Consider the following 27120-nt stretch of genomic DNA (forward strand, 5'->3'; position numbering starts at 1 on the left):
TCTGTCTAATTCCTGAGTGAGGTTAAAAGTGGTGAGGCTAAAAGACGATTAGTTCTGTAGGGCAATTTATAGACGGCTGATTTTCAGAAGTTAATACCCTAAGAGGCAGAGCAATTCTCTTGATGAGATAAATGTAAATTCAATTCATTACGTCTGGTCATGAAAGTTTAAGCTACTTTTCTAATTTTGAGATAAATTGTGTGCTTGAAATAGGTGGTTGTTAGCTAACCTTAGCTCGTAATTCAAATGTAGCTCTAAGAATTGTGCTGTGTTGTTTGTAAATCGGCGATAAATTCAACTGATCAATCGTTTGAATTATGAATTTGATTGGCAGCTTTTTGGTATACTATGATAAAAATTTGGTCTGAATAATTTTATTGTCTCATTTTCAAAAGCGTATGTTTGTCTCAGGACTGGGCAGTTACACGTGCCTCGAGACGTGTGTTGGCCTCTGTTTGACAACGAATTGCAATTCTGGGGTCTGGACCACAGTCACCTCGAAACTTGCTGCTGGATGATTTACAGGTAACTGCCAAGGGCACGTGCAATAATGAAGTGACAACTTTGATCAAACTAAGTCTCAACGCTAATTTCCAATATATAAAAAATGGCAAGGAAGCTATTCCCTTTTTTTCACGGTAGCAAACAATCCCTTTTACGCAAATCTTACCAAACTTCTAACCTGCTGCCGATGATCAGTGCGCAAAGGGTAGTCCAGATATATCGTGCCGCAAGGAATATTATACCGTTTTTCTATTTAAAAGGACCAATAATGGTGCCAGTGAAGCACTGATTAACTTGGTTCTCTGGCGTTTAATCGCAGCACCAAAATTACATATAGTCGGATTTTGCTAAAGGTGAAACAACTGCACAAGGTATTCAATTTTGCAAACCTCGAACTTGTAACAATTATTCGGTGTATAATTAGAACAAGATGCCTCGACTCATGCTGTGCGGCGTATAGAAAGTTTCAACATTTGCCTTGGAAGAAATACATATAGCATCACTTCTTGAATCTTGAAACAAAATGCGATATAAAATCACTATGGTTTTTTGAGCTATAAAAACAGAAGTACAAAGATTCATTGATCCGATAGATCTAGTATGCCCGCGTTATTGAGGCCAGAACCTACAAATTCAGATTTTTCCCGTGAAATAGTAGGTCCCAGGTGACGAAAACAGGAGCTAACGGAACAAAAAAATCTCGAATTAATTTCTAAAAAGTATTCAATATTTTCTGCCTTGGTTCAAGAACTCAAAATAAAACCAGTGCCGTTTTCTGAAGTCAAAAGTTTTGAGCAAAAACCGAAAATTTCCGTTTATTATGAGAGTCGTTTGGTACCAGCATGGAAATGTGTCACCTTCAAATGAAAAAAGCCATATAAATTTTAAGTTTGGCCGACTATTTAGGTTTTCCATCTAATAAATAAAAGTTTCCATCAAATTTTCGATTGTCAAAGCCGTGAAAAAAATTGAATATCAAATTTGTTGTGATACGCTGGTATTCCGTGGCATCAATTAGTTACCCACGCAACTAGATAAAAAACATTTCTGGAACATTGAGTTTCGAAATGCCAATTCTATAGAAAATGGCATAATTTTTCCATTGTTGTTTGACCCTTTTGACTTTTCGTTCTCAAAAACCGGATCTTTCGTCGAATGAGAAAAAACTGCTTGAGTTAAAATATACGAAAGGTTCCGCAGCATACGGAAGCGTGAGAAACCTAAAAAAAGCTCAAATTTGAAACCAAGTAGAGTGAAATTATTTCTGGAGGGCAAAAATGCCCACACAAAGCATAAAAAATATAGAAAAAAATATCCAACTCTGAACGTTGTTGCCTACGACATAAACAAAGTTTGGTCGCTAGACTTGGCTTATGTGGATAAATTAGCAAAAGAGAACAAAGATGTAAAATATTTGTTGGTTGCGGTTGATTGTCTCTCACTTTATCTACGTTTCGAACCCTTGAAATCAGAGTACGCCACAAACAGAGCCGATGCATTCAAGAAAATTATCAAGCGACCTAAAAAAGTGTGGGTTGATGCTGGTACAAAATTTAAGGGCTCTTCCAGCACTCTGTGTGAGAAAAATGAAATTGAAGTTTATAAAACTTTTAGCGAGAAAAAATCCGCATTTGCGGAAAAAAAATAGATCGCTCAAGAATTTTATATACAAATATTTAGAGGACAAATTGACATACTCGTATCTTAATCAACTGCAGAGTTTTGTACAAACCATTAATTCTAGAGTCAACAGGGTAGCGAAATTGGCGCCCAATAAAGTGACCAAGAAAGACGTGCCTTACTTGCTATCATTAACTTTTAATGCGTCAGCAACACTAGTTCGTCAACCAAAGTTTTACGTTTGGGACTTTGTGCGAATATCAAAAGCGGATCTTCCCTTTAGAAAAGGATGAAAGCAAACACTTACCAACGAAGTTTTTTAGATTTACGATATACCTACAACAAATCTCCCTACTTATAGTCTCATTGACGTATCTCAGGAGCCAGTCAACGGAAAATTTTATGAATTAGAGTTGGTCAAAGTTTGAGACAATAGTAGTGAAATAACAAAATATGAATGAAATCACGGTTCACTTAGTTTCATCAGCCTCTATGAATATTTTTCATCAAAACACATTGTCCTCATTCAAAAATTGTTTCAATAAAGAAATAAATTTAGAGGGGGACTGGCGAGTTGCAGTAAGTGAAATTTTGCCCGGCAAAAATACATCAAGTGAACAAAATAGATTTAAAGATTTTTTCTTCTGAAGGGCCTAAGTTTTTTGAGAAAAATATTCCATTTGATGCTGTATCCAGACCGTACGGAGGAGAAAGACGTATCATTGGAATTGGTTCCTATAGGAACCCTGACCATCTTTTGAGAGTCATAAAAACAGCTTCCGATTGACCTCATTTTGACTATCAATATAACAAAATCAATGAGTTTTGTTGCTCTTTTTCGGTATAAACGAAGGAATTACTTTTCCGGATATCGAAATTCCAGACATACTAAGTTTCAACGGTTTTTATGATGGGTCTGGTTATCATATTGGATACAAGATGTTGGACACTTATGAAAGTCTGACCATGGCAGATGACGAAAAAAATTCGTCGTTGATTATCCTTTCGACTTGTCTTCAGGGAAACAGCTGATTTTAATTTACGTTAACATAATTGAATATCAATACGTAGGTGATACTAAAGCTCCTCTTATTCGAGTCATTGATTCAAAACAACGCCTGAAAAACGGTAGCCCATGCGAAATTCAGCCAACACACAGGGTTGTTTTCAGCAACTTGGAATACAAAAAGTTACTATCAAAAAATTTTCATTCAATTGAAATTCAATTGCGGACAGAAACCGGACAATTAGTTCCGTTCGCTGGAACAGGAAAAGTTATTTTGACTTTAAATTTTAAAAAATTCGACTAGATCGAAGCCTACTATCAACAGCAATCAGTTTCACCATACATTTCAGAACACTATCGCCAACGAGGCAGTGGTTTGGGGCCGTAGCAGCAGGTACAGCCACATCCTCGATTGCAAGAAAATTTCTTTGGCCTGTAGCCAAAAAGATTGGACTTGAATTAATTGTTCCAGCAGCTCCTGAGCTAGTAGTGGTAGTTACAAAGAAAAAACCTCCAAAACAAGCAATAAATTCGGCTGTGCAAAAAACTCTAAGGAAACAAGTGGGAGGATCAAAAACAGGGAGAATGCGTAAATTGAAAACCAGCAGTGAAAATCAAGTAATTCGTAAGAAGAAGCCTTTGACGAGAAGTCGGTCAAATTTTTTTTTCTAAATTTCAAAATGATTACTATTTTACTGCCCGCAGATACAACACACCACACTTGATTTGTTTGAAAAACAGCCTCTGCTTATTACTTTTGACAATGCTTTTACTCAAAAACTTGGGCCATCATATTCCCCGGTCGGTCCAATCTTGAGTTCGAAGTTTTGGGTGACAGGAACAATTTCATAGATTTACAGAAACTTCTCCTTGAAATTAAATGTAAAATCTCCCGAAACAATGACAGCGATTTAAGGACAGCCACTGACGCTGCAAATACAGACGCGCCATACTTAAGCAAAAACGCACTACATTCTTTATTTTCAGAATGCACTGTATCTGCTAGTGGTGTTTAAGTTTCCAACATAATTGGAAACTATGCGCACAAAGCATTCATTGAAACGAATCTATCGTCGCGAAAAACTGCAAAAAAAACACACGGCTAGTTTGTCAGGGATATTTTTACGAGGACGAGCCAGCTAAAATTGACGGAACCGACGGTCGAGCGGTCGACATAGCGGCCAGAAAAGCTCTTGTAGCTAACTCCCAGGAAAACTTTTTTTGGAAAGCCGGCGAGTGACATTTTAACATGTGATAAACACTTACTTAGTGGTGTCACATTGCGAAATTCCTTTAGAATGTCTACAAATGATTTTGTTGTGATTTCCGAGTCCAACAAACATTACAAAGTTAAAATAATTAAGGCTAATCTGTACGTTAGAAAAATGACAGTAGCGGATCATGTTTTGACGGCGATTGAGAGAACTCTTCTAAAAACACCTGCAGTGTATCGCTATACAGAAGTATTGCCACGAACTTTTTTAGCTACAACTGGAGTAAGAAGTTGGAGCCGTGAGGATATTTTTTCGAAAGAAACAGTACGACGTATGATTATTGCAGTGGCAACAAATGAAGCATACCTCGGAACTAATCGCACTAACCTTTTTCACTACCAGAAATTTAATTTGAGCCAAATCGTTGTTTATAGAAATGGTCAACCTATTGTTGGAACTCCGGTCTCAAATTTTAATCACCGCTTTTACTTCAATACTCTGGAAGCCTTAGATTTTCTTGACAAAGGTGGGCACGGCATAACTCCGGATTACTATCCCAATCACTTTGTTATAGCTTTTGACTTTACTTCAACGCAAGAGGCTTCTCATGAATTCATTCATCCAGAACTTACAAATTGCTCAATTTCAGTTCAACTTACATTTGACTGAGCATTGGCATCCAACCTAGAAATTACTTTTTCAGGGTGAAAGATGCTCAACATTCGGAACGAAAGGTGACAAAAACTCAACTATTGAAATATTTTATTTTTGCAGCGGAGTTTTTGCAGCGGACAATTTCCCAAAGCTAACAAGAGAGATTTATCGTAGTCAATGCTTCACCGTCGCAACACGCAGGAAGTCATTGGATGGTTCTTTTGTTTCACGAAAACAACATTTATTTGGCAGATCCGCTAGGAATCTCGATACAAAAATACCAATTATTGTATTGCCGATTGGTAAAATTTTACAATGAAGTAACTCAAATACTCTAACTTAAGCCAATTTAAAATCAAAACTCTGTGGACTTTTTTGCATTTGTATTGCGCATGTGATGTTTGTTAGGAATATTCTTTGACGTTGAATATGAACGATAACGATTTGCTACGCTTTGCTATTCATATGCTCTAACTTTTTTGTGCTCAATTCTTCACAGACAACAGAACAAGACAATTGTTAATTAAAAGATTTCGATTCCATATTAAACTTTATCAAAATCAAACTATTATCAACATGCAAACAACCATAGCCACTATTTAATATATCAAGTATTTTGGAAAGCTCACCGTACATACCACCATTATAAATACTATAAAATCTATCAATCGTACAATTAGGCAAAAAGTCAGTTTGCGTCTGAACATCCTGTGTCATTATCATTTTGACATTTGGTATTTTTTTCTGCGATTTTGAAACAGTTAGATTGTATTGGTCGTTGTAACTGACTGCCTCTTGAAGTTTTTCAATCACTTCACCATAATGCACTATGTGAGAAGACCCCCCGAATGAGCAGTTGAAAACAAGTGAAGAGACATGGTATTGTATATGGTTTAGAAGAAGTATCCTTGAAGGACTGCGGTAATTCATCAACAGCAGCAATTTCATGTCAATGAAATTGTGGTATTTCGCAATGATCTTCATTTTTGTGCTGGCTGTATGCGAAGTTTTTGTAAAATAAGAATCACATTGAGGCTAGCTATTGCAAATAAAATATCGAAAAAGTTTTTGGAATTGTCGAAAAATTTCACGTGTACGTTCAAACATTGCTTCAACCATTTTCTTTTGCTATTTATTTCTCTTTATCTCTTGAAGATTTTCAATCACTTCGCCATAATGCACTATGTGAGAAGACCCCCGAATGAGCAGTTGAAAACAAGTGAAGAGAAATGGTATTGTATATGGTTTATAAGAAATATATTTGAAGGACTGCGGTAATTGATCAACAGCAGCAATTTCATGGTAATGAAATTGTTGCATTTTGCATTGATCTTCTTTTTTGTGCTGGCTGTATGGGAAGTTTTTTTTAAGATTAGAATTAAATTGAGGCTCACTATTGCAAATAAAATATCGAAAAAGTTTCTGGAATGTCGAAAAAATTCACGTGTAAGTTCAAACTTTGCTTCAACCATTTTCTTTCGCTATTTAATTCTATTTATCACTCTGAGGCTTTGTTTGATTTTTTGAATCTGCAGCTACGACTTTGACCATTGCTTCAACCATTTTCTTTTGCTATTTATTTCTCTTTATCACTTGAAGATTTTCAATCACTTTGCCATAATGCACTATGTGAGAAGACCCCCGAATGAGCAGTTGAAAACAAGTGAAGAGACATGGTATTGTATATGGTTTAGAAGAAGTATATTTGAAGGACTGCGGTAATTGATCAACAGCAGCAATTTCATGGTAATGAAATTGTTGCATTTTGCAATGATCTTCTTTTTTGTGCTGGCCGTATGCGAAGTTTTTTGTAAGATTAGAATCAAATTGAGGCTCACTATTGCAAATAAAATATCGAAAAAGATTTTGGAATTGTCGAAAAAGTTCACGTGTACGTTCAAACATTGCTTCAACCATTTTCTTTTGCTATTTAATTCTCTTTATCACTCTCTGAAGCTTTTTTGATTTTTTGAATCTGCAGCTACGACTTTGGCCATTGCTTCAACCATTTTCTTTTGCTATTTAATTCTCTTTATCACTCTGAGGTTTTTTTGATTTTTTGAATCTGCAGCTACGACTTTGACCATTCGTTTCCAAACTGGAACCAGGCTGTAACTTCCTCTTGCCAGAGTTGTTCTGCTTGTTCGCAAACTTTGAGAGAGTTATTCTTCTGATAGCAACAATATTTTCTCCCACTTGCTCCAATTCCTGCATAGAGAGAGTGAGTTTTTTGGTTGAAAAGAAATTCGTTGTCTCCGTTTTCTTTTTTGAGATATATATATTCGTTTTCAGCGATATATAAGTTCCAGTATTATCATATATTTTCGCACAGGCAACTACATATCTTTTTTCAGAACGCGCTATATCGGGATAAAAATCAAAGTAATCTTAAAACGACGACTCAAGCACAAACTTGAAACCGAACTTGAACTTGTGTTTCTTTTTAAACACAAACTCGATAAACGTGTGACCACACTTTGTGTTTGATAATAAAACAACAGGTGTTCAAACATGTTCAAGACTGTAATAAAGCCTAAATTCGACTGTCCAATCAGATAAGCTGAGACGACCACGCTGAATTGCTTATGATAAAAGAGACCACAGCTTGTCTTTGATAATAAAACAACACGTGTTCAAACATGTGCAAGACTGTAATAAAGCCTAAACTCGACTGACCAATCAGAGAAGCTGAGATGACCACACTGCATTGCTTATGGAAATGAAAGAAACATGTTGGAACATGTAGTAGACACGATAATTCCTAAAACTCGGCCAACCAATCACAAACGCCGAGACTAAAACTTGCAAAACAAAAAAATCAAAATTATATGTTGTCACATGCACCAGACTAAAATTGACCTTCAGTCAACTTGCAACCAATCAGAGCTCGGCAGAATATGTCCAGATTGGATAAAAATAGATGAACACTGTAGACATATAGCTATAGTTGTTGTTAGTGCTATGAAAATATTAGAACAAAAACAGAACAGGAAAACTGTTTATTAAAGTAAAGATAAAAATTGGATTTCCTTAACAAAAAAGAACCTATTTTTTTTAAGTATTTAAGGGAATTAGTCTGCTCATTCTATCATTTTGTCTAAGTTACGCAGCAAGGTTCAGTCGGACATCAGTTTTTCCCGTTAAAATTTTGTCATTTTTATAATTTTCCCCAAGTTTTACACTATATTACGTGATCACATCTGCCTGATCCCTCAACCACCTTGTGTTACACAATTTACCTGTCTGCACTTGTTGTCATTCACAATGCAAAACAATTTGTGCATAATGGAATTGCTTTTGTGGAAGTATTTTGCATAAAATTGTCCAAAAACAACAATTTTTTGTTTCTAAAAATACACAATTTTTTCTTCACTGCTCTACCGTCCTTCAAATGTGGTATATGAATTGCTTTACCGCACACTTTCAAACACTTTTTCAGTACTTTTTTGGAACATTTCATATAGCTTTGAGCATTTATTTTGTCCTTTTCATACGTATATTTCTTCCTTATTCTCTGCAAAGTTGCATTCTTTTCACCTCTGACGCTGCAATTTTCATACCAAACGCAATAATTCTCAATTTGGAGCCGTGGCACTTAATTTTATTGGTTTTCTAATCTGCCCACACTCACTAATCTTGGATAACATATGGTCAATAAAACTATCAAATTAAAACCGGATGTTGGATCAAAACCACCAAAATTTGACTCCATTTCGTTTTACTGTCGATATATTAGATAAAACTTATCAAGAGATTGAAATAAAGAAAAGGTAAGTCAGCTATACGTCTTTTGAAAACCCACGGATAGTCTTTTTGATTAAAAAAGGGTTTAAGAATTTTTAAACTTCGAAATCAACTTAATGGACCCCAAGAAATTGCAAAATTTTTACAAGCTTTTTTAGTAATTCCAGAAAACTGTGAAGTTTTAACAATTTTTTATCCGCCGCACAAAATAGCTGGAAATATCGTAATTTTTGACCATCAAACAAATTTTGCAAAAATTTCAAGTTTTTGTCCCCGGCACAAATAGAGAAAATTTTAACAAATTTTTGTCCCTCTGGCAATATTGAGACACAAAATTTTTCGACCTCAAAATTGTACAGCACGATTTGTCACGGGGGGAAGTCCCCCCGTGACAATACGTGCATTTTAGTATACTACTAATATTCGTTATCTTTAAATTCTGTAAAAAGAATTTTATTAAATCTTGTACACTTTTTTTAGTACAAGAATGATCAATTGCCAAGAACCTTTAAATGATCAACTACCTGGAAATTCTCAAGAATAGATCTGTAATTTCGAATAAAATAAAATGAGCTCCAGCTTAAAGGCCTAAGAATTAAAGAAAGTTTCAATTAATTTGCGAGAGAATTGAGAATTTCTTATTTTCTTTCAGAAATGTTTTTCAAATTCTATAGGAAACCACTTGGCTCACTGAGATCAATTGGAGCGTAAGATTGTTATTGTATACACTAAACAGTGCAGCAGCGTCAAACTTTTTTAGCAGGAAGGAGATATGTGGATTTTGGAGCAATTTTGTTTGTGAATTTTTTCATGATTCTGTGAGACTTACTTCGCTGTGTTAGTGTCTCGTTAGTTGAGTTGTTTAATAGCCGCTGTCAGCCTCTTAGCGGCCTCTTATTTTTTGGGCGCTCTTGTTTTTTACAATCCAAAGGAATTTGAATTTATTGGAGCGCTGATTTTAAGGATTCGAAGAGTTATCACAATCTTCTGTTTATACGACTCGAATAAGAGTTATGGTGAACTATTGTACTCAAAGAGCGTTATTTGAAGCGTGACTTTTTAAATCAATTTTTGGAATGTTTTTTGAAGCAAGAAATGATGAAACGCGTAAAAGAATTTGGAATGTTTTGATTGTTGAACAAAATAGGAGTGCAGCAAAAAGCGAGTGTTTTTCTATACCGCTGTTTTAGAGCGAGCGAGAAACAGGTGTGACTAATTTTGCTGTAAGCCAGCTGATTCTTTATTCCCATGCGGCTTTTTCGAGCAGTTTTTTCTCTTTAGAGGTTTGAATTGTCTTTGACAGTGTTTTGAACTTTATGTGAAATTAATATTAGTTTTACGCTAATATCAATAATTTTATCACGTGCGGCTTTTTCAAAGCAGTTTTAATTTTTACTTTTTGATCTATGTAGTTTTCTAGTACACGTGAACAAGTACATATATATGTCGGAACAGTTTTTGACCATATTTATCATATATTTGTCTCATAGTTGCAATTTTTAGCTGACATTTTGACCTTTTAGACGCGCTTTTAGCTACTTTCGTATTCTTTTTACTCGCTCATGAGCGACTTTTGAAGCAATCAGTTTTAAAAATTTCTCCAGGCTAAGCCATCTCTTGAATTAAATTGCCTCGCCTGTTGTTCGAGAGCAATTTGTCCGTTAGTTTGGTTATGTTTCATATTTGTACAGTCTAAATGGAATTTATTGGGGCCAATTAGAATTTGCGATAGCTTTGGTGATCTGTTGCCATGCGTGCTGTTGTTTTTTGAGCTGTATCAAAGAAAATTGATTAATTGCTCTCAAACGAAGTTTGTAGCAATTATATTATTACTGTTGGTCCTTTTATGCGATTTTTCGCTTGACCGATTTTCAGCCCCCACATCACCCCCCTTACTTCAAACCCCTCCCCCCAATCCCCATCCCTGCACATCGATCTGGCTCTAAGGGCCCCGTGCCTCGCCCCTTATTAAGCTAAAGCTAGCCTCCCTAAACCGTATTTACCAACGTTCAAAGTCAACTGCTCGCCAGTGGCCCGCCACGTACACAAAGCAATTCACCCGACGTTAGTCGGTTATATTCGATATTTTTTTGCCCATTTCGCGTTTTTCAGATTAGTTTTTCGCTTTTTTGGTTATTTTGTTTTTAATAGCCGCGAAGCGATAGCGGCTATTATTGGGGACATCGTGGTTCTTTACAATTTAAAGAATTTGAATTGTATTGGGAAGCTGTCTTTTTTTTAAAGATCTGTTCACACATTTTCATGATTTTTGAAGTCAAATTGGAGTAGTGATTTTGGTCACGCCGAAACAGGAAGTGGAGCGAAAGAGCTAGTGCTTTTGCGGCGTGAAACTTTTGTGCTCTAATTTTAAAGTAGAGTGAGAAAACGGTGTTTGAACAAAAATTCTATTTCTCGCTAGTGGTTTTTTGTTCACATGCGGCAATTTTACTTTGATTTTTACTATTTTTTCGATATTTGGATTGGAGTTTTTTCTAAATGGTTTTCCCAAACCATTCATAGTCCATTCTAGGTCTAGTTTTCTGTTTAGTCAATGAAAATTCTTTGAATTGTACGTCAGGACTTGTCCTGCTATGTTTTTTACAATTCAAAGAATTTGAATTGTATTGGGGCGCTGTCTTTTTTTAGATCTGTTCACACATTTTCATGATTTTTGAAGTCAAATTGGAGTAGTGATTTTGGTCACGCCGAAACAGGAAATGGAGCGAAAAAGCGAGTGGTGTTGAGGTGTGATTTTTTTGGCTCTAATTTTAAAGTAGAGTGAGAAAACTGTGTTTGAACAAAAATTCGATTTCTCGCTAGTGGTTTTTTGTGTTCACATGCTGCATTTTGTCATTGATTTTCTGTTCTTTTCTTATTTCTTATCTGATTTTTTTAAAAATTATTTTCTCAATTAATTCATAGTCCATTTTAGGTCTAGTTTTTTCCTGTTTAGTCAATGAAAATTCTTTGAATTGTACGTCAGGACTTGTCCTGCTATGTTTTTTTAATTCGTCGTCTCCATCGATGATTCTTACGACCTGACTTCTTGGATTTGACATCAGTGACTTCTATTCCTTTGCAATTAAAATTTGTGTACGTGACGTCATTTCTGCTTTTAGGTCAATTGCGTGACTTACCTCACTCGAAAAAATTACTTCTGAACTGACTTATGAAACTTTTATTAAATTTTATGAACATTAAAAATAAATAGTGTGCATCTAAGTAGTTGCAAACTTATATGCCCTAATTCTTGAATATTAGTCTTGAGTTTTTGATTTCGAATATCAATTTTGAAAAAGCTCTCCTTATAGACCTATGTGTCATAAAATTGACAGTCCGAATCTAACCTAAAAAGTCTGGTCTATTAAAGGACTCCTGGTCGATCTGTCTATCTTATTTCTTTAGTTGTTTCAACTCATGGAAGGCCACAAGCGTCTATCGCGGCTCTTTTCCGGCAATCTGCTGGCTGTATTTTAATTGAGTTTTAATAGGACATACTTGAATGAAATGAATGAAACCGATTTTTTTGTGCTTTTTTTGTCTTTGTTTTAGCTATTGTGTAAAGTGTTTTAAGTCAAGTGAGCATTCTTCCATCGAACAAATACAGTATCACAAAATCTCTGCAGAACAAGTAATTGCGAAGAATTGTAATTTAGCGAACCGATTTAGCTGTGACCTTCTAATTCTCTTGAGTGTTTTGTTTCAATTTGATTAGTTTAAGGAAGTAAATGGTTTATTCTATTGGTTAAGCAGATACGTGGGATCGGACTCAAATTTTATTCGAATTGATTTCGTGGTCTTCCGGCTGTTTTTTAAATCGGTTAAGTAAATGACCTTGTAACAGGATACTATTTCGCTCAATCTGCTGGTAAAAATTCAATGTTCGTTCAATCTTTGATTCAATTGTTTTGATTAATAATAAATTGTGTAGGTAAGTGAGAATTCATTAAATGAAGCCTATTTTCGGCCTGTTGTTTGATGGATTTCTGATATTTTGCTTTTTGTGAATATTATGATATTTTTTTAAATCAAACTGCTTATTTTTTATTGTTTCGGTATTACTTTTTTAATAGCCGCCCTCATCTTCTCAGCCGGCTATTATAGCGCTCCTATTTTTTTACTTCGTCGAATAAAAAAATGTTTCGCTTTACCTCATTTTGCCGCTTTTTCAACATTTTGCGTGATATCTTTTTGACTTCTCTAGGCTAGTTTCTCTCTTCTTTCATTCTGCTAAAAGTGATTTTGAACATCAGTTGCTCAGCAAAGCAATTCAAAATGAACAGAGTCAGTATAAAAATTGAAGTCAGAAGTAGAAACGAGATAAACCCATAAAGCCCAATTTTAGATGCCCGCTATTTGAACGTCGTTTCTATAAGTCTTAGTTACCATCTCTAATGCTTATTGGTATTGATAGTAGCCCCTGTAGCCTCTCTCTAAGAAACAGAAGTACGTTATGTTCAACTACGAAATGCCATCAATATAAATCGTACTTAAAAAATGTTTTTGTACAAAAATCTTTTTTTTTCAATATCTTCTATTCTTTCAATCCCAATTATGCTTATTGGAATCAACGGCGGCTATTTTCCGGCAATCTGCCGGGTATGTTTTGTTGATGAGAGGAAACAATTGAATAATGGTGACAACAGATTATACTGAAACGGTTTCCAAAGGGCTTCGGAGAAAAATGTTTGGAACGGGGCCCAACTTAGAGATTTAATTACGGATTATGAATTTTTCTTGTTATAGCTGCGAAGCTGTAAGCTGGGCGGAGCTATATTGCGGTGCTCTTGGTTTTTATGTTTCGTCGTCTGACGCTTTTTTCGTTTTACATTTTGTTCTAGAACATTCTGTCGCTTCATGTTTTCAGTCACTCTTTCACGCTTGATTTCTTGCTTTTGACGTGACCTAAATTGATCGCTTTCAGAATTTATGTATGTTGCTAAAACAAAGTTGGTTGTAATACACTAGTGCATAAGTGGCTTGTAGTCTCTTGGTTAATGCAGCCGCTTCTTACGCTGGAGGTGGGTTGTTCGAACCTCTGCCTCGCGATCATTTTCAAATCTGTTTCTATCTCTATTTTACGGCACGCAAGTCGATTCTTTCGCAGCTATTCCGGCAATCTGCCGGCTATGTTTTTTTCTCGTTTCTTCGTCATTCTGTTTTCATCGAACTTGTTATTTTGTCTACCATAATATTAGTCACTGATTCCAGATAACCGATATTCCACTGTACGTTGAGAATAACTTTTCGGTTATTGAACTTTGTTTTTTTTGTGGTTTTGTTTTGCTCTGGCGTAAGTCAAGTTTTGCTCTGGCTCAAGTTTTCCGTCTTAAGTCGATTCCGGCGTTGTCCATCTTCTTCAGATCTTTTGGCTCTTTCTCCAATGTTTTGATTTCAATGAGAAGTCAAACTTGAGTGGCTATTTAAGTCATCTTGGAGTAGTAAACGGAGTCAAAAAGCGAATAGTTTTCAAGCATGAATTTTTTCAATCTGTTTTTTAACTGGATTGAGAAAACTGTTCTTGAACATTCTTTTCGGTTTTTGAGAGGGTTTTTGTTCGCCATTTTGCTCTGTTTTACTGTTTTTTGCTTGCCTGATCGAGAATGCAACTAATGGCAAATCACGTGCCTCGTTGAGTATTTAAATATCAAGCTAATGGTTGGTTTTAATAAAAAGTCGTGAATATTGTCTCTTTTTGTTCACTCATCACTTTGTCACTTTGCAGCCAGGTCGAATTGGGCTTCTATTGAGACAGTATTGAAGATATTTAATTTTTTAAGCTTGCAGCAAAGGAGTTTCTTTTTTTTTGACATTTATTTTTTTACTTACCTTCAGGGACTTTAATGGCAAAAATGGGGGAAAAGTTTTTAAGTTTAAATTTGGTCTCTGGTCTGACGTTTTTATTTCGTGATTAATGGGTCATTTGCTTGTTATCAAGACTAGTTTTGTAATTTTAATTGTAGGTTTTCAGTTTTCGAAGTCTTTGGGTTTTAAATTGGAAACTGTCCTGCTGTGTTTATTCTTTTTACCGTTTGATCACGATTTTCGTTTTACAAAATTCACGACTTTCACTCTTGACTTCTGACTTATCTCACTCACTGTTCCAACCGGGTGGATTTTTAATTCTTTAGCTCATTGAATTAGGCAATGTAGCTAATGGTGTCGAGGTGTAAAGCGGAAAATCGAAAGACGGGATAAACGGATAAAGCCATGTCATTAAGTTGTAGTATATGAGGTTATCCAATTTAATTAGTGCGATTTCTAGCTGGCATTAGTTTTGAGCTTAATATTCTTCAGTGTAGAAGTTGAATGAGGTATAGTTAGTTGTAAATCTAACGTAAACTGTACACCTAATTATAACGTTTTTTGGCGCTATATAGCTGCCTGCTATGCTTGTTGGAAAATTTGGTTGGTTGAATTGGCGTTTACTAGTTGCTACTGATGAAATCATTTGAACCGATTTTTCTCAAACTGAAGGGTTATTTACTGTGGTGATAACTTGATGACACTTCTTAATAGTAAGTTTGTATATTTTCAATTTGAAGTTTTTTTCAAGATTGTTCTCATATCTTTTAACAAGAAGCTGGAAATCTGTAGTCCTGTTAGTTCATTAAAACAACATTTTGATACCAGTTTTACTGCCGTTAACCACTGTTTTTATTTGAGCGTTATAGTCAGTCCTATAAAGTTGCAACGCTATCTAACGTTTCAAAGGTCAAAGTTCAAATTTAAAACATGCAGGTATTTAGCAAAATATTCTCCATTTGCATGTCTCAAGCATTTCGAACGTTCGTCTGCGTTGCAACTTTATGGGACTTACTATATCAATGTTGAATTTTTACGAAATGAATTTAGATGCTACAAAAGACATAGAGTTAAATGTTGATTTAACAATGAAATAACATCGTCAATTGCAACTGTATGTGTTGTTTGATAAACGGCGAGGACTTACTCTCATTTGTTTTTGATGATCTATGGTGCCAAAAAGTTCGTAGGACTGAATTTTATTTGAGTAACAATGTGTTAAATTTCTTATTCTTCTTTGTGGTTTTAGTTTTTTTCGCGTCTGATGGGCGGCTTGTTTTGTTTTTGCTAAGTGTTTTAGAACGTCTACGCAAATTCCGTTCCAAATATTTTCGATATTCTCCAGGAAAACGGCCATTTTTGTGAACTGTATTTAAAAATTGCCGATAAGTTATTAATTGGTTTCAGAGTCGGATATTTTTGCCATTTCTGTACCTGCTAATTCTCTTCTGATAGAATTTGCCGGTGGTCTTGTATTTATAAATATGGGCCTTATTGAGAAAAGTCATTTGTTATCCTCCGATTTTTAACCATGGCAGAAATGGCGAAAATTTTTTTTAATTTAAATTTGGTTTCTGGTCTCACGTTTTTATTTCGTGATTAATGGGTCATTTGCTTGTTATCAAGACTAGTTTTGTAATTTTGATTTTAGGGTTTCAGTTTTCAATGTCTTTGGATTTCAGATCAGAAACTGTCCTGCTGTGTTTATTCTTTATACCGTTTGATCACGATTTTCGTTTTACATAATTCACGATTTTCACTCTTGACTTCTGACTTATCTCACTCACTGTTCCAACCGAGTGGATTTTTAATTCTTTAACTCATTGAATTAGGCAATGTAGCTAATGGTGTCGAGGTTCAAAGCGGAAAATCGAAAGACGGGATAAACGGATAAAGCCATGTCCTTAAGTAGTAGTGTATGAGGTTATCAAATTTATTTAGTGCGATTTCTAGCTGGCAATAGTTTTGAGCTTAATATTCTTCAGTGTAAAAGTTGAATGAGGTATAGTTAGTTGCGAATCTAATATAAACTGCACACCTAATTAGAACACTTTTTGGCGCTATATAGCTGCCTGCTATGCTTGTTAGAAATTTTGGTCGGTTGAATTGGCGTTTAATAGTTGCTACCGATGAAATATTTGAACCAATTGTTCTCAAACTGAAGGGTTATTTACTGTGGTGATAACTTGATGACACTTCTTAATAGTAAGTTTGTATAGTTTCAATTTGAAGTGTTGTATTTTTTCAAGATAGTTCTCATATCTTTTAACAAGAAGCTGGAAATCTCTAGTCCTGTTAGTTCATTAAAACAACTTTTTGTTACCAGTTTCAATGCCTTTAACCACTGTTTTTATTTGAGCGTTATATTCAGTCCCATAAGGTTGCAACGCTATCGAACGTTTCAAAGGTCAAAGCTCAAATTTAAAACATGCAGATATTTGGCGAAATACTGTTTATTTGCATGTATCAAGCTTGTCGAACGTTCGCTTGCGTTGCATCTTAATGGGACTTGACATAGAGTGTTAAATGTTGATTTAACAATGAAATAACATAGTCAATTGCAACTGTGTGTGTTGTTTGATAAACGGCGAGGACTTACTCTCATTTCTTTTTGATGATCTATGGTGCCAAAAAGTTATGTAGGACTGAATTTTATTTGAATAACAATATGTTAAATTTCTTATCTATGTTCTTCGTGTTTTTAGTATTTTACGCGTCTGATGGGCGGCTTGCTTTGTTTTTGTAAAGGGTTTCACAACGTCTACCAAAGTTCCGTTCGTCTGAAATAGTATGTGTTCTTCACTTTGATTGAGTCCATGTTTTGTTTCAATCCACCAGACACATTTTTGGAATTTTTGGCACAAGAACTTGCCAAACTTGAAAAACAAACAGGCTTAATCATTTCTGTTTTAGTAAATTTAATAAAGATTTCAAAGTCGCGCACATTTGTCTCACCTAGCGCACATATGATGCTTAATGAGCACAACTCAAGCTGTTCGTATCTTTTGGTGCCGTGGATTGTTTTAGAAATTGACCGAAATTGTTTTATGTCCGGTCTTAGATGAATTCTCAACTCTCGTTATGGTCAATCAAGGCTACTCTAAACCCTTTCAAGGTCAATGAAGGACTCCTGTACAATGAAGGCTGTTAGTAATACAGCCTGGTGGCCAAAAAGTGAACAATTGCCTTTTTAAATCTTTATTAATAGCCGCGAAGCGATAACGGCTATTATTGGGGACATCGTGGTTTTTTACAATCCAAAGGATTTGGACTGTAATGATGTGCTGTTTTTTAAGATCTGTGCACGCTTTTTCGGCTTTTCACGTCAGTGAGAAGTCAAATTAGAGTGGCTATTTTAATCACGCTGGAGTAGTAAAGGGAGTGAAAATTAGAGTAGGTTCAAGGCGTGATTTTTTAAAAACTACCTTTGAAGTGGAGTTAGAAATTGCTGTTTGAACAAATTTGTGGGTTTTGAGAGAGAGTTGTCATCACGTTTTGCTTTTTACATAGGTCACGATTTTCATGTTTGACTTCTGACTTACTTCACTCACTGTTTCAACTGTATGGATTTTAAACTCTTTCTCGATTTCTATTACGCAACGTGTTGAGTACAGTCAAAATCAAAAGAGACAGGATAAACCGATAAAGACCGGTCATTAAGTCATTGCGAATTGGGTTATCAAAGTTCATTAGTGTTTGATTTGCTGACATTGGTATTAATTATATTAGCTTTCAGTTTAGAGGCTCAAGTAAGTATAGTTTTAGAATCCAACTGAAACACTGCACGTCAAATTAGAACACTTTTTGACACTGGAAAAAAAACAGAAAAAAACCTGTTCAATTTATCTCTGTTTATTTTTCTGTTTTAATCCCGATGTGCATCAAGCGTGTCAACGGTGGCTCTTCCGGCAATCTGCCAGCTATGTTTATCTTATATCTTTGTCTCATTTTTGAGCGTTTTCATTGGTTTCTAAAGTTTTTTTGCAATAGCCTTTCAATTCATAGCTATTGCTTTCTTTGACTTATAAGCTGCCCGTTTTTTAAAAAAACTATTAGTTAGTTTTTGAGTTTTGCAAGTATTTATTGAACTTATTGCTGCCTTATCACTTAGCCTCATTAATGACAGGTTTCATCGGTTGATAATGAGAAACGAGTGAAATAATTAGTAGCATGAGGTCTTAGAAGTTGTTTCGTATGTCGATTTTGACCATGTCTTTAAAAAAGATCTGATTTTTTTAGTCTAGCTTATTCTTTTGTTCTTGCGTTTAAATTGCCCAATCTCAATGGTGTCAAACTAATTGTTCTCACTAGACATCTAGCACGGCTTATTTTTTGTCAGGTCAAAGCTAAATCAGTTTTTTGCATTGTAATTCAGGACTTGTCCTACTATGTTTTTTAGTTCGTCGTCGCCATCGATGTTTCTTGCAACCTTTGAGTTTTTCTGACTTCTACTGCTTTGCATTTAAAATGTGCGTGCGTGACGTCATTTGTTCTGCTTTAATGTCAATAGTGTGACTTACTCACTCAAAAAAAGACTTCTGAACTCACTTAATGAACTTTAATTTTTATGAACCTTTTTTAGTTAAAGATCAATAATGTGCATTTAAGTAGTGCCAAACGTATATGCCCTAATTCTTGAGTATTAGAGTCTTATGTTTTTGATTTCGATTGTTAATTTTTAAAAAGCTCTTTCATGGTTTTTCCTTATAGAGCGTATGTGTCTCATAGAAATGACAACCGAATCTTCACTAAAAGTCGAGTGGTCTATCTGGCTATCTTATTTCTTTAGTTGTTTCAAATCCATGGAAAGCCACAACCGTCTATCGTGGATATTTTCCGGCAATCTGTCGGCTATGGTTTTTAAATAGGTATGATCTAACGCATCAGCAACTCTATCAACTCCTTTCTGCATATGTTGCTACTATCTATATACTATAGCATGCAAGTCTTTATCAGCGGGTTATCTTAAAGGATTTTGCTTAAATGTTTTACAGGATTTCGCTTAAAAGTTAATTTACAGGCAAAACTATGTCCTGTTTGCTTATTTTGCCAATTTCAAAACTAGTTGAAGCTAGGTGAGTTGCCACTATACTACTTTGACAGTCTGTCTGTTTCTAGTTTCCACAATGATTGAAGTAGTCTGTTGTTTGAAAAAACAGCTTCCAAATAGCTGGCAATCTATGCCAAATTGTCCTTCGCCGGCAATCATATCACGAAGCTTCCGGTCTTCTCTAAATGTGAGAAATAAAATAGACATAAAATGAAATGATTAAGAGTTAATAATTAGTTAAAAATAAAAGAAATAATTAAGTGAGGACACAGAAAAAAATGAGGTAACCAAATTTGTAAAAAAAATGATTTAGCCTCATTATGAAGTAAATTTTATCGAGCTGTTCCAAAATTTCTGCAGTACGTTTAGAAATCACTCTTATAAAAAAAAGTTTTTGTGTTCAGTGGAGCAAAGACTTAGATTGATTAGAATACTTTGTGGAATAAAACTCTCCTTTCCATTTTTTAAATCATTTATGTACTTAGGCTTCGTTTATTTCACGTTACTATTGCCATGGTATCAATTTCAGAAAGATGTCTATGAAAAAATGTTCATAAAATGTAAATACGAAGCGTTGAAAGGTCAGACGAAGCTTTGAGCAATTGTCTGGATGATGTTTATGAAAAATGTGAAGAGTTTCGAAAACTTTGATCCTTCATTTTTCTTCGTGGAGCGAAAAGTTTGATTGCTAAATGTTTCCGCAAAAGATATCGGTCGGCCAAAAATAGCTAATCAAAGATGTAGTCCAACTAAATTTTTTGATCCAAATTTGATTAAATGTGGATAAAAGTGCTGGTATAAAGTTACCCGCCTCCATTTAATTGGGGGGTAGGAACCTATAGAGCAGATGTAATTCTTTTTAAACTATCTTCGCAGATGTAATTCTTTTTAAACAAATTTTATTTGTGTTTTAGACAGCACACAGACAATGAAAACACATTAAAAACCCTCGATGCAGAAGACGAGAGTGATCACCGTGATCCCCGAATTGACGACCCCTCCAGATCAAAGTTCCAAAGCGTTATGGTCGAAATTTGGGCTGCTATGGACGATCCAATTTCCTCAAATCTCGCAAAAGGAATCGCGTTATTCTCCTTACTTACCATTCTAATATCAGTGGCAATCTTTTGTCTGGAAACACACGAGGCGTTCAAAAATAAAGTTGAGAGAAATGTAACAGTTCTCGATGAAACAACAAATCAAACAATAGTGGAGGTTAAGTACGACTCAGAACCAATTCAAGCTATATTTTACATGGAAACATGCTGTGTTATTTGGTTTTCTCTCGAATTTGTACTCAGGTTCATATCGTGTCCGAACAAGCTCTCATTTTTGAAGAAGTGGCTAAATATTGTGGATTTTCTGTCAATATTGCCCTACTTTTTTGACTTTTTATCAACCAGTAACCAGGCTACAGGACTATTACGAGTTGTGAGGGTCTGTCGTGTTTTCCGAGTCTTCAAGCTAACGCGTCATTCAGTTGGACTAAAAATTCTCTGGCACACGTTGCATGCTAGTTTAAAAGAGTTATTTATTCTGGGAATTTTCATGTTCCTTGGAGTTGTTATTTTTGCCAGTTTGATCTATTATGCGGAAAAATTATTTGAAGGAGACGTTGAGACAGATTTCTCAGACATTCCGCGGGGTTTCTGGTGGGCTATTGTTACTATGACAACGCTAGGATACGGTGACATGGTTCCGTCGACGTTTGCCGGTCAGCTCATTGGATCTCTGTGCGCATTGTCGGGATTACTGACAATTGCTCTACCAGTACCTGTTATAGTCAGTAATTTCTCCCTCTATTACAGTCACTATCAGGCCAAAATCAAACTGCCAAAAACAACGCTTGATCAAATGAATAATAAGAAGACAAAATCCAACCAAGACTCAGATGATGAAACACAGGACAGTAGTAAGACTCCGGACTCGAAGAGAAAAGGACCATTTAAAGAGAAGACTATTAAAAATCTCATACCAAATGCAGGTCATGGGTCAGAATTGAAGTTGGCAATCGGGTCAAAACATATTGGCTACATTGACCCTCCTTTCGACGAAAGGCGAGAGAGAATGAGAACTCAGCTGGGACCATCGTCAAAATTGTCCAAAGTCAGCAGTGGAATTGGAAAGGAGAATTGTCTCTCTATCAGTTCAGGTTACTCTACATGTAATTCGGCTAATCAACCTCCCTTTATTGGTGGCGGATTTTTCATCATAGTTTTTGATGCAGTTAGTGGATTTTAAATCTTCAGGTTTTCTCGCCATGTTTGCGTTTTGAAAGCGATGGAAAAGTATATTGGAAGATATTTTTGGTGATTTTAATCAACGCTATTAACCTCGTATTTTTTGCTAGTGAAATCAATTTTAAGCTAGAGCAGGATAGATTTTATTCCCAATCATAAATTCCTGATTACTGAATTTGTGAAAAAGTTTAAAATTATTTGATTGGTTTGGACTTTGTTTCTCAAAAGAAATTGGAGAAGCAATACTTGATTTTGGCGCATTAGGTATGAACCTCCTACGGTCATATTTGCAGGTGGTGACGATGTGGCTGTTTTCATACATATTTAAAGGTTTATTGAAAATGCTTTTGATGACAAAATGGTTTTAGAGCACAAAGCGGCACATTCAGGTGAAGGGGAAGATTCGTTCACAGATGTATTCGACGAATCAGTGGGCTCAAACTCGACCTTTTATGGTATGGGTTTAGCCCTGCAGCAGCGACAAATGACCAACAACCCCGATCGAAATTGCATTAACTCAAATAGCAGCAATACTACGTTGACCAACTCAGTTATCCCCAAATCTCGAGAATGCGAGTCTATAAGTGAAGAATCTGAAACAAAGAGATATAGTCACGACTATGACCTCAATGGAGATCCAGGGGAAACACAAGCATGGAATAATGCACGATTGATAGATGATGGGGCTAATTATTCAAATTTTGATGAAACAACGGCGTAAAACATATTAGTTAATTAAAACAAACGATTTCAACCTCGCAGGTGTAAATTAATAAAGATTGTTTGAATTTGTTAGATTGTTTGTTACTTCAAATCCCTTTTCAATTAATTTCATATTAAATATCGAAATCTGTTCCTTTTCATCATTTTGCCTTCCAATTTACTATGCATTTTTTGTTCGAAACCTTGCAGTCTCCGATTGTGAAAGAGTGCAGCCCAATTAATCCGTTAGCGTCACTTTTTTCAATATTGTTGGCACTGAACCAAATAATTGAATGGGAAGACCGAGAGACCATTCTTTTTCCCTAGCTCAAGATTACTTTGTTATTTGCGACCAGCTTACATGCAGTATTATTATCATTTCAGGTCCAATTTCCCGTTTGCGAAAAAAGCAATTAGTGGTGAAATATAATCTCACGGACAGGGCGATGTTATATGTCTTATGCTTTTTCAGCCAATGTTTTGCGGAACGATTTTCAAAGAGAGCGAATTAACAGGGTGTATATAACGTTGTTTTAAATTTTTACGGCGACGATTTTTAATTGCGAAAGTTTAGACGATTGTTGATAAAAGAGCTATATAAGACAATAACGATAGCGTTTCTTTACAAAAAAGTGCTTGTGCAGACTTCTGTTTTAATTTTAAAGAAGATTGTGTTGGCGATTTTTAAATCCAAAACCTAATTGTTTTGGGAATTCAGTTGATCTTTTTTATTCAGTTTTAAAGGTTTACAAAAGCACCCAAAATTGCCTTGGAAAAATTAACTTTGGCGAAATAAATGGTTTGTTAAAGATTTTTTAGCGTATACGCTCTAGTATATAAGTTGTCATCATAAAGATGGAGCTCGAAATGATAGCTCAATATAAGAGAGCATAGTAAGACTATCGCAATGTGGACCAGTTGGCTCAGTGGAGAGCACAGGATTGCAATCAATTAAGAGATTGTGGGGTCGCAACCCGCAAAGGTCCCAAACTTTACTCCCACTATAATGGTGTTGACATAATCAACATAGCGAGCAAAGAGTTGCTCTAATAAGATGCAATCTTGTAGTTATGGTTGATTCCGCCAGTTGCTTTCTTGAACAATGGAAAGCTTGTTTTGATTTTGAAATGATCTTGTAAATTCTTCGAAGTTTTTTTTTACTTTTGTTTTGCTGCTTTAAACGCTCATTGCATAAGATTTGGATATACCGCATAAATAGTTCTCCCCTTTCCCAATTTTGTACTTCGCCTAATTTTCGTACCGAAAACTCCCAATCTTCACACTAAAGTGGACATTTTTTTTCAAACAGTCTTTGGGAAACGAATCTCGCTTTTTGAGGTTAGATTTTTGGAAATAATCAATTTTTTCAATTTGCTTTAAAATTGTGACTTTTGCCCAAAAGTGGCAGGAAAAAGCCTCGGGATGATGCTTTTTAGAAACCCATTTGACTCTTCAAAGGACGAACTGCTTTTGTATTTTTTAAGCGATCTAAATTTGGTTCGCGAAAGCTTTAAATTTTAAAAGATTCTCCAATCGATATCAGAAAACACTAATTTCGTCCTAGCACACTCCATTATTCTAATTCTGTGTTCCGGCATCTTTTATAAACAAAACCTTCGAAACTTTCTTTTTCTTATATTCGCAGGGATACAAATATTAAGATTGTAGAGGCTTATAGCATGATTATCAATTAAAGAACTTGTGTGATCTTTGGATGAAAGTTGATGATCGGAAATCTTCTGTTATAAAGTAATCTCGAATGGATGTTGTACAAAGATGGCATAAATCTTAGATTTTCCTGAACTAACGTGAAATGCTAAGTCTTTGAACGTTTAATGATGATTTTTTCTTTTTACAGAAACTGATCATAAAATTTTAATTTTGCATTTTCAGTAGTTTCAGCTTGCGACATCTTAAATTGGTTTTCAATTAAATTAGCGTTTTGTTCAAAACTCAAGAATCATGGTAGAAAATTTATTTCTCGACCCCTATAAAACGGAGTTGTTAGATTTAAGTAGAGGTCAAGAGCTGCAAGATCCACGGCACTTTGTCAAAAATCGCCAAAATAAATTGAAATATCTCAGTACGAAGTAGACGCTTGGTTGAGCTTTCAGATTTTCAAAAGATTTTGGAACCTTCTTTTCCACATTAGTTCTCATTGTAGTAAAATGGTTGCAAGTAAATTTTGGCTGGTTGTCTACAAGAGAGTGAAATAGGTTTCTTGATTTTAGAGTGTCTTAACTTTGATGTTAAAGAACTGTTTTTTGAAATAGCTCTTCATTTTGATTTTAGAAAATAATTCCCTTATTCCATAACTCTTTTGAATGCCGTATTCTTTGTTGGTTAGTTCGAAGTTTAGTTGGTTCAGAAAGTCAGCATTTTGGCCTTGGGTTGATTAGTTGCTCTGGAACGAAGTTTGAACGAATCATTGTAATGCTTTCTTATTGCAAGATTTTTTGTTGTTTTGTTCGAGAATACTCTTCGCTCGCTTGGTTGATTCGACTTTTGGATTCACTTTTGAGGTCATTTTTGCGTGTTGCAAGTTGGCAAGTTGACCTCGTTCAGATTATAAGCTCTTAACTTAATCTTAATCTGTGTCAGTTTACTTCTCAATGTGTAATCAAATCAGAAAGAGCCGAAATTTTCATATTTTCCCCTTTATATCTTAGTAGTGATCTCAAGAAAACTTTACGTATATCATACCAGGCTACAGCCCTGCACCCGATAAAACGCGCTTGAATTTAATCCAGCATCATTCCGACAGTTCGCGCAAATCGTCCGACTATAGTCAGTTTATACCTGAATTTTTAACGTGACTTGGTTAATCACCGCAACAGCTGTTATTTAATGGCTGATTATTTTCAAAAGTTTTCAAAGAACTTTTTATTGAGAAGTTACCGAATTGCTAGAATTTTTAAGTTTAGGTTTCAAATCCTAGCAGTCATCCAACTTTTTTTTCGTCTGATCTGAACTTTGGTTTCATATGAAGCAAACTGAATGTATTTTGTTCTCCAAGTTTTTGCAGAATCCCCTTTTATATGATTTTGACAAGGAAGTAAAAATGAGAATTAGTCATCTAAGAATTAGTAACTTCTGAAAAGGTGAAATTACTTCTGGAAATTTTAAAATACTCATAAGCAAATCTAAGAAGGAAATTGGTGACTTAATTTTCAGTCTCTCGCCTTTTCAATAAAGATTGAGGTACTTCGCGAAGAAGCAAAAACTTTTTTCAAAGGAGAGCCGAGCTTTCTTTTCAGTTTCAATTTTGCAATACTAGCTGAACAGTGCTTGTGCTATTGTTTTTCTGTTACGCTTGGTAAACTTCTAATCCTTTGTCTCGCCGTATTCGGTTTGAACATGTTGAAAACTAGAGTGCAGAAATTTATCCCTTTGCAACTGAAAGTTAGCCTACAGCTGCGAATACTATCTTTTCAGGTTAGCCTAATAGTATCTATAATGCTAGCGATCGGTTCTGTTGATGCCTACATATTGAACAAACTTTATCACTTCAAAATATGGAAAAGGAAAAGAAATCTGTGATCTGGTTTTCTTGTAGTTTTATTCATTTGGCCCAAAGTTCTGTATCAAAAGCGAGTGCCATAAAGCTAAAGGGTTCCCAAAGCTAGCAGGAATGTTTTTTGTTGTCAGAGCAAAGCATGGGTAATTACACAAATTCTCCCAAAACTTTTTTGGTCGAGCTGTAGGCTAGACCATTAGTCATTATATAATAGAAACAAATTAACTGTAGAGAACGTCGCCCCATTTTAACCGTATTTTTGCATTTATCCTCCATTTCTTCAACGGGTCAATTTTACTTAATTTTCTCAAAGGCCTTGTGTTAGGATACCTTTTTTCAAAAGATTTTGGAAGATATATTTTCAAACCAAAAAGATTGGGCTTGCCGTTTTACATACATGAGATAGGTTGAATTTATGCAACCCAATGTAACTGCATATTGTTCATCGTCTTGGAGGTTCATGTCAGCTGCTTGTTATACTGAGATACGTGCAAATTTTGAAGGATTCATCAGTGCTCATTCTTATCACAGCTTGCCAAAGCAAAATAAAGCCAAAAAAAACATCAATCTGTCAGCTGTTGGTTTACAAGAAAAAACATTTAAACGTGATCACCCATATTTGAATTTCAGGTGCTCTCTAAATTTGGTTAAAGAATTTGTGTGCTGGATTAAAAACTGAAGAAGTTTCTTTAATATTAGTTTAGCTTTCGACTTCAAGAACAGAGAAAATCTTTCAAAGGTTTAATTTAAGATGGCAAAATATATGATAGTGTGCAAGGTTATATTGTTATATTGTGATGGAGTACTGATTACTTAAAAACAATATAAAAGTTCGTTTTTATATCAGTTGCCCAAATTGCCTTTGTTATTCAAGATGTGAACTCCAATTACCAATTTTTTTGGCAAACGAAAACGGCCACCATATAAACGGTTTCAAAAATTTGAGCAGTTTCTTAACATGATTAAGCTCTCAATTTAAGTGCATCGCTCCAAAGCTCTCACGATGTGCATGCTTATTCGACTGCCATTCCTGTCAGTCCATGTGTTTTTATTGGGATCTCAAA

General features: G+C 35.2%; 1 protein-coding gene across 3 annotated transcripts in view; it reads left to right on the plus strand.

The window, feature by feature from the left end:
• Positions 1 to 22686, plus strand: part of LOC142336239 (potassium voltage-gated channel protein Shaw-like) — a 65664-nt gene extending 42978 nt beyond the window's left edge. For all 3 annotated transcript variants that reach the window (XM_075384919.1, XM_075384918.1, XM_075384920.1), the window contains exons 4-6: positions 412 to 525; positions 20512 to 21749; positions 22206 to 22686. In XM_075384919.1, the coding sequence (XP_075241034.1) occupies positions 412 to 525; positions 20512 to 21749; positions 22206 to 22558 (1705 nt within the window). In that variant the 3' untranslated portion in view covers positions 22559 to 22686. The remainder of the gene's footprint in view (positions 1 to 411; positions 526 to 20511; positions 21750 to 22205) is intronic.
• The last annotated feature ends 4434 nt before the right edge of the window (positions 22687 to 27120 follow it).

The sequence above is a fragment of the Convolutriloba macropyga genome, chromosome 3 (assembly GCF_964194025.1).
Source record: "Convolutriloba macropyga chromosome 3, txConMacr16.3, whole genome shotgun sequence".
Classification (NCBI taxonomy): domain Eukaryota; kingdom Metazoa; phylum Xenacoelomorpha; order Acoela; family Convolutidae; genus Convolutriloba; species Convolutriloba macropyga.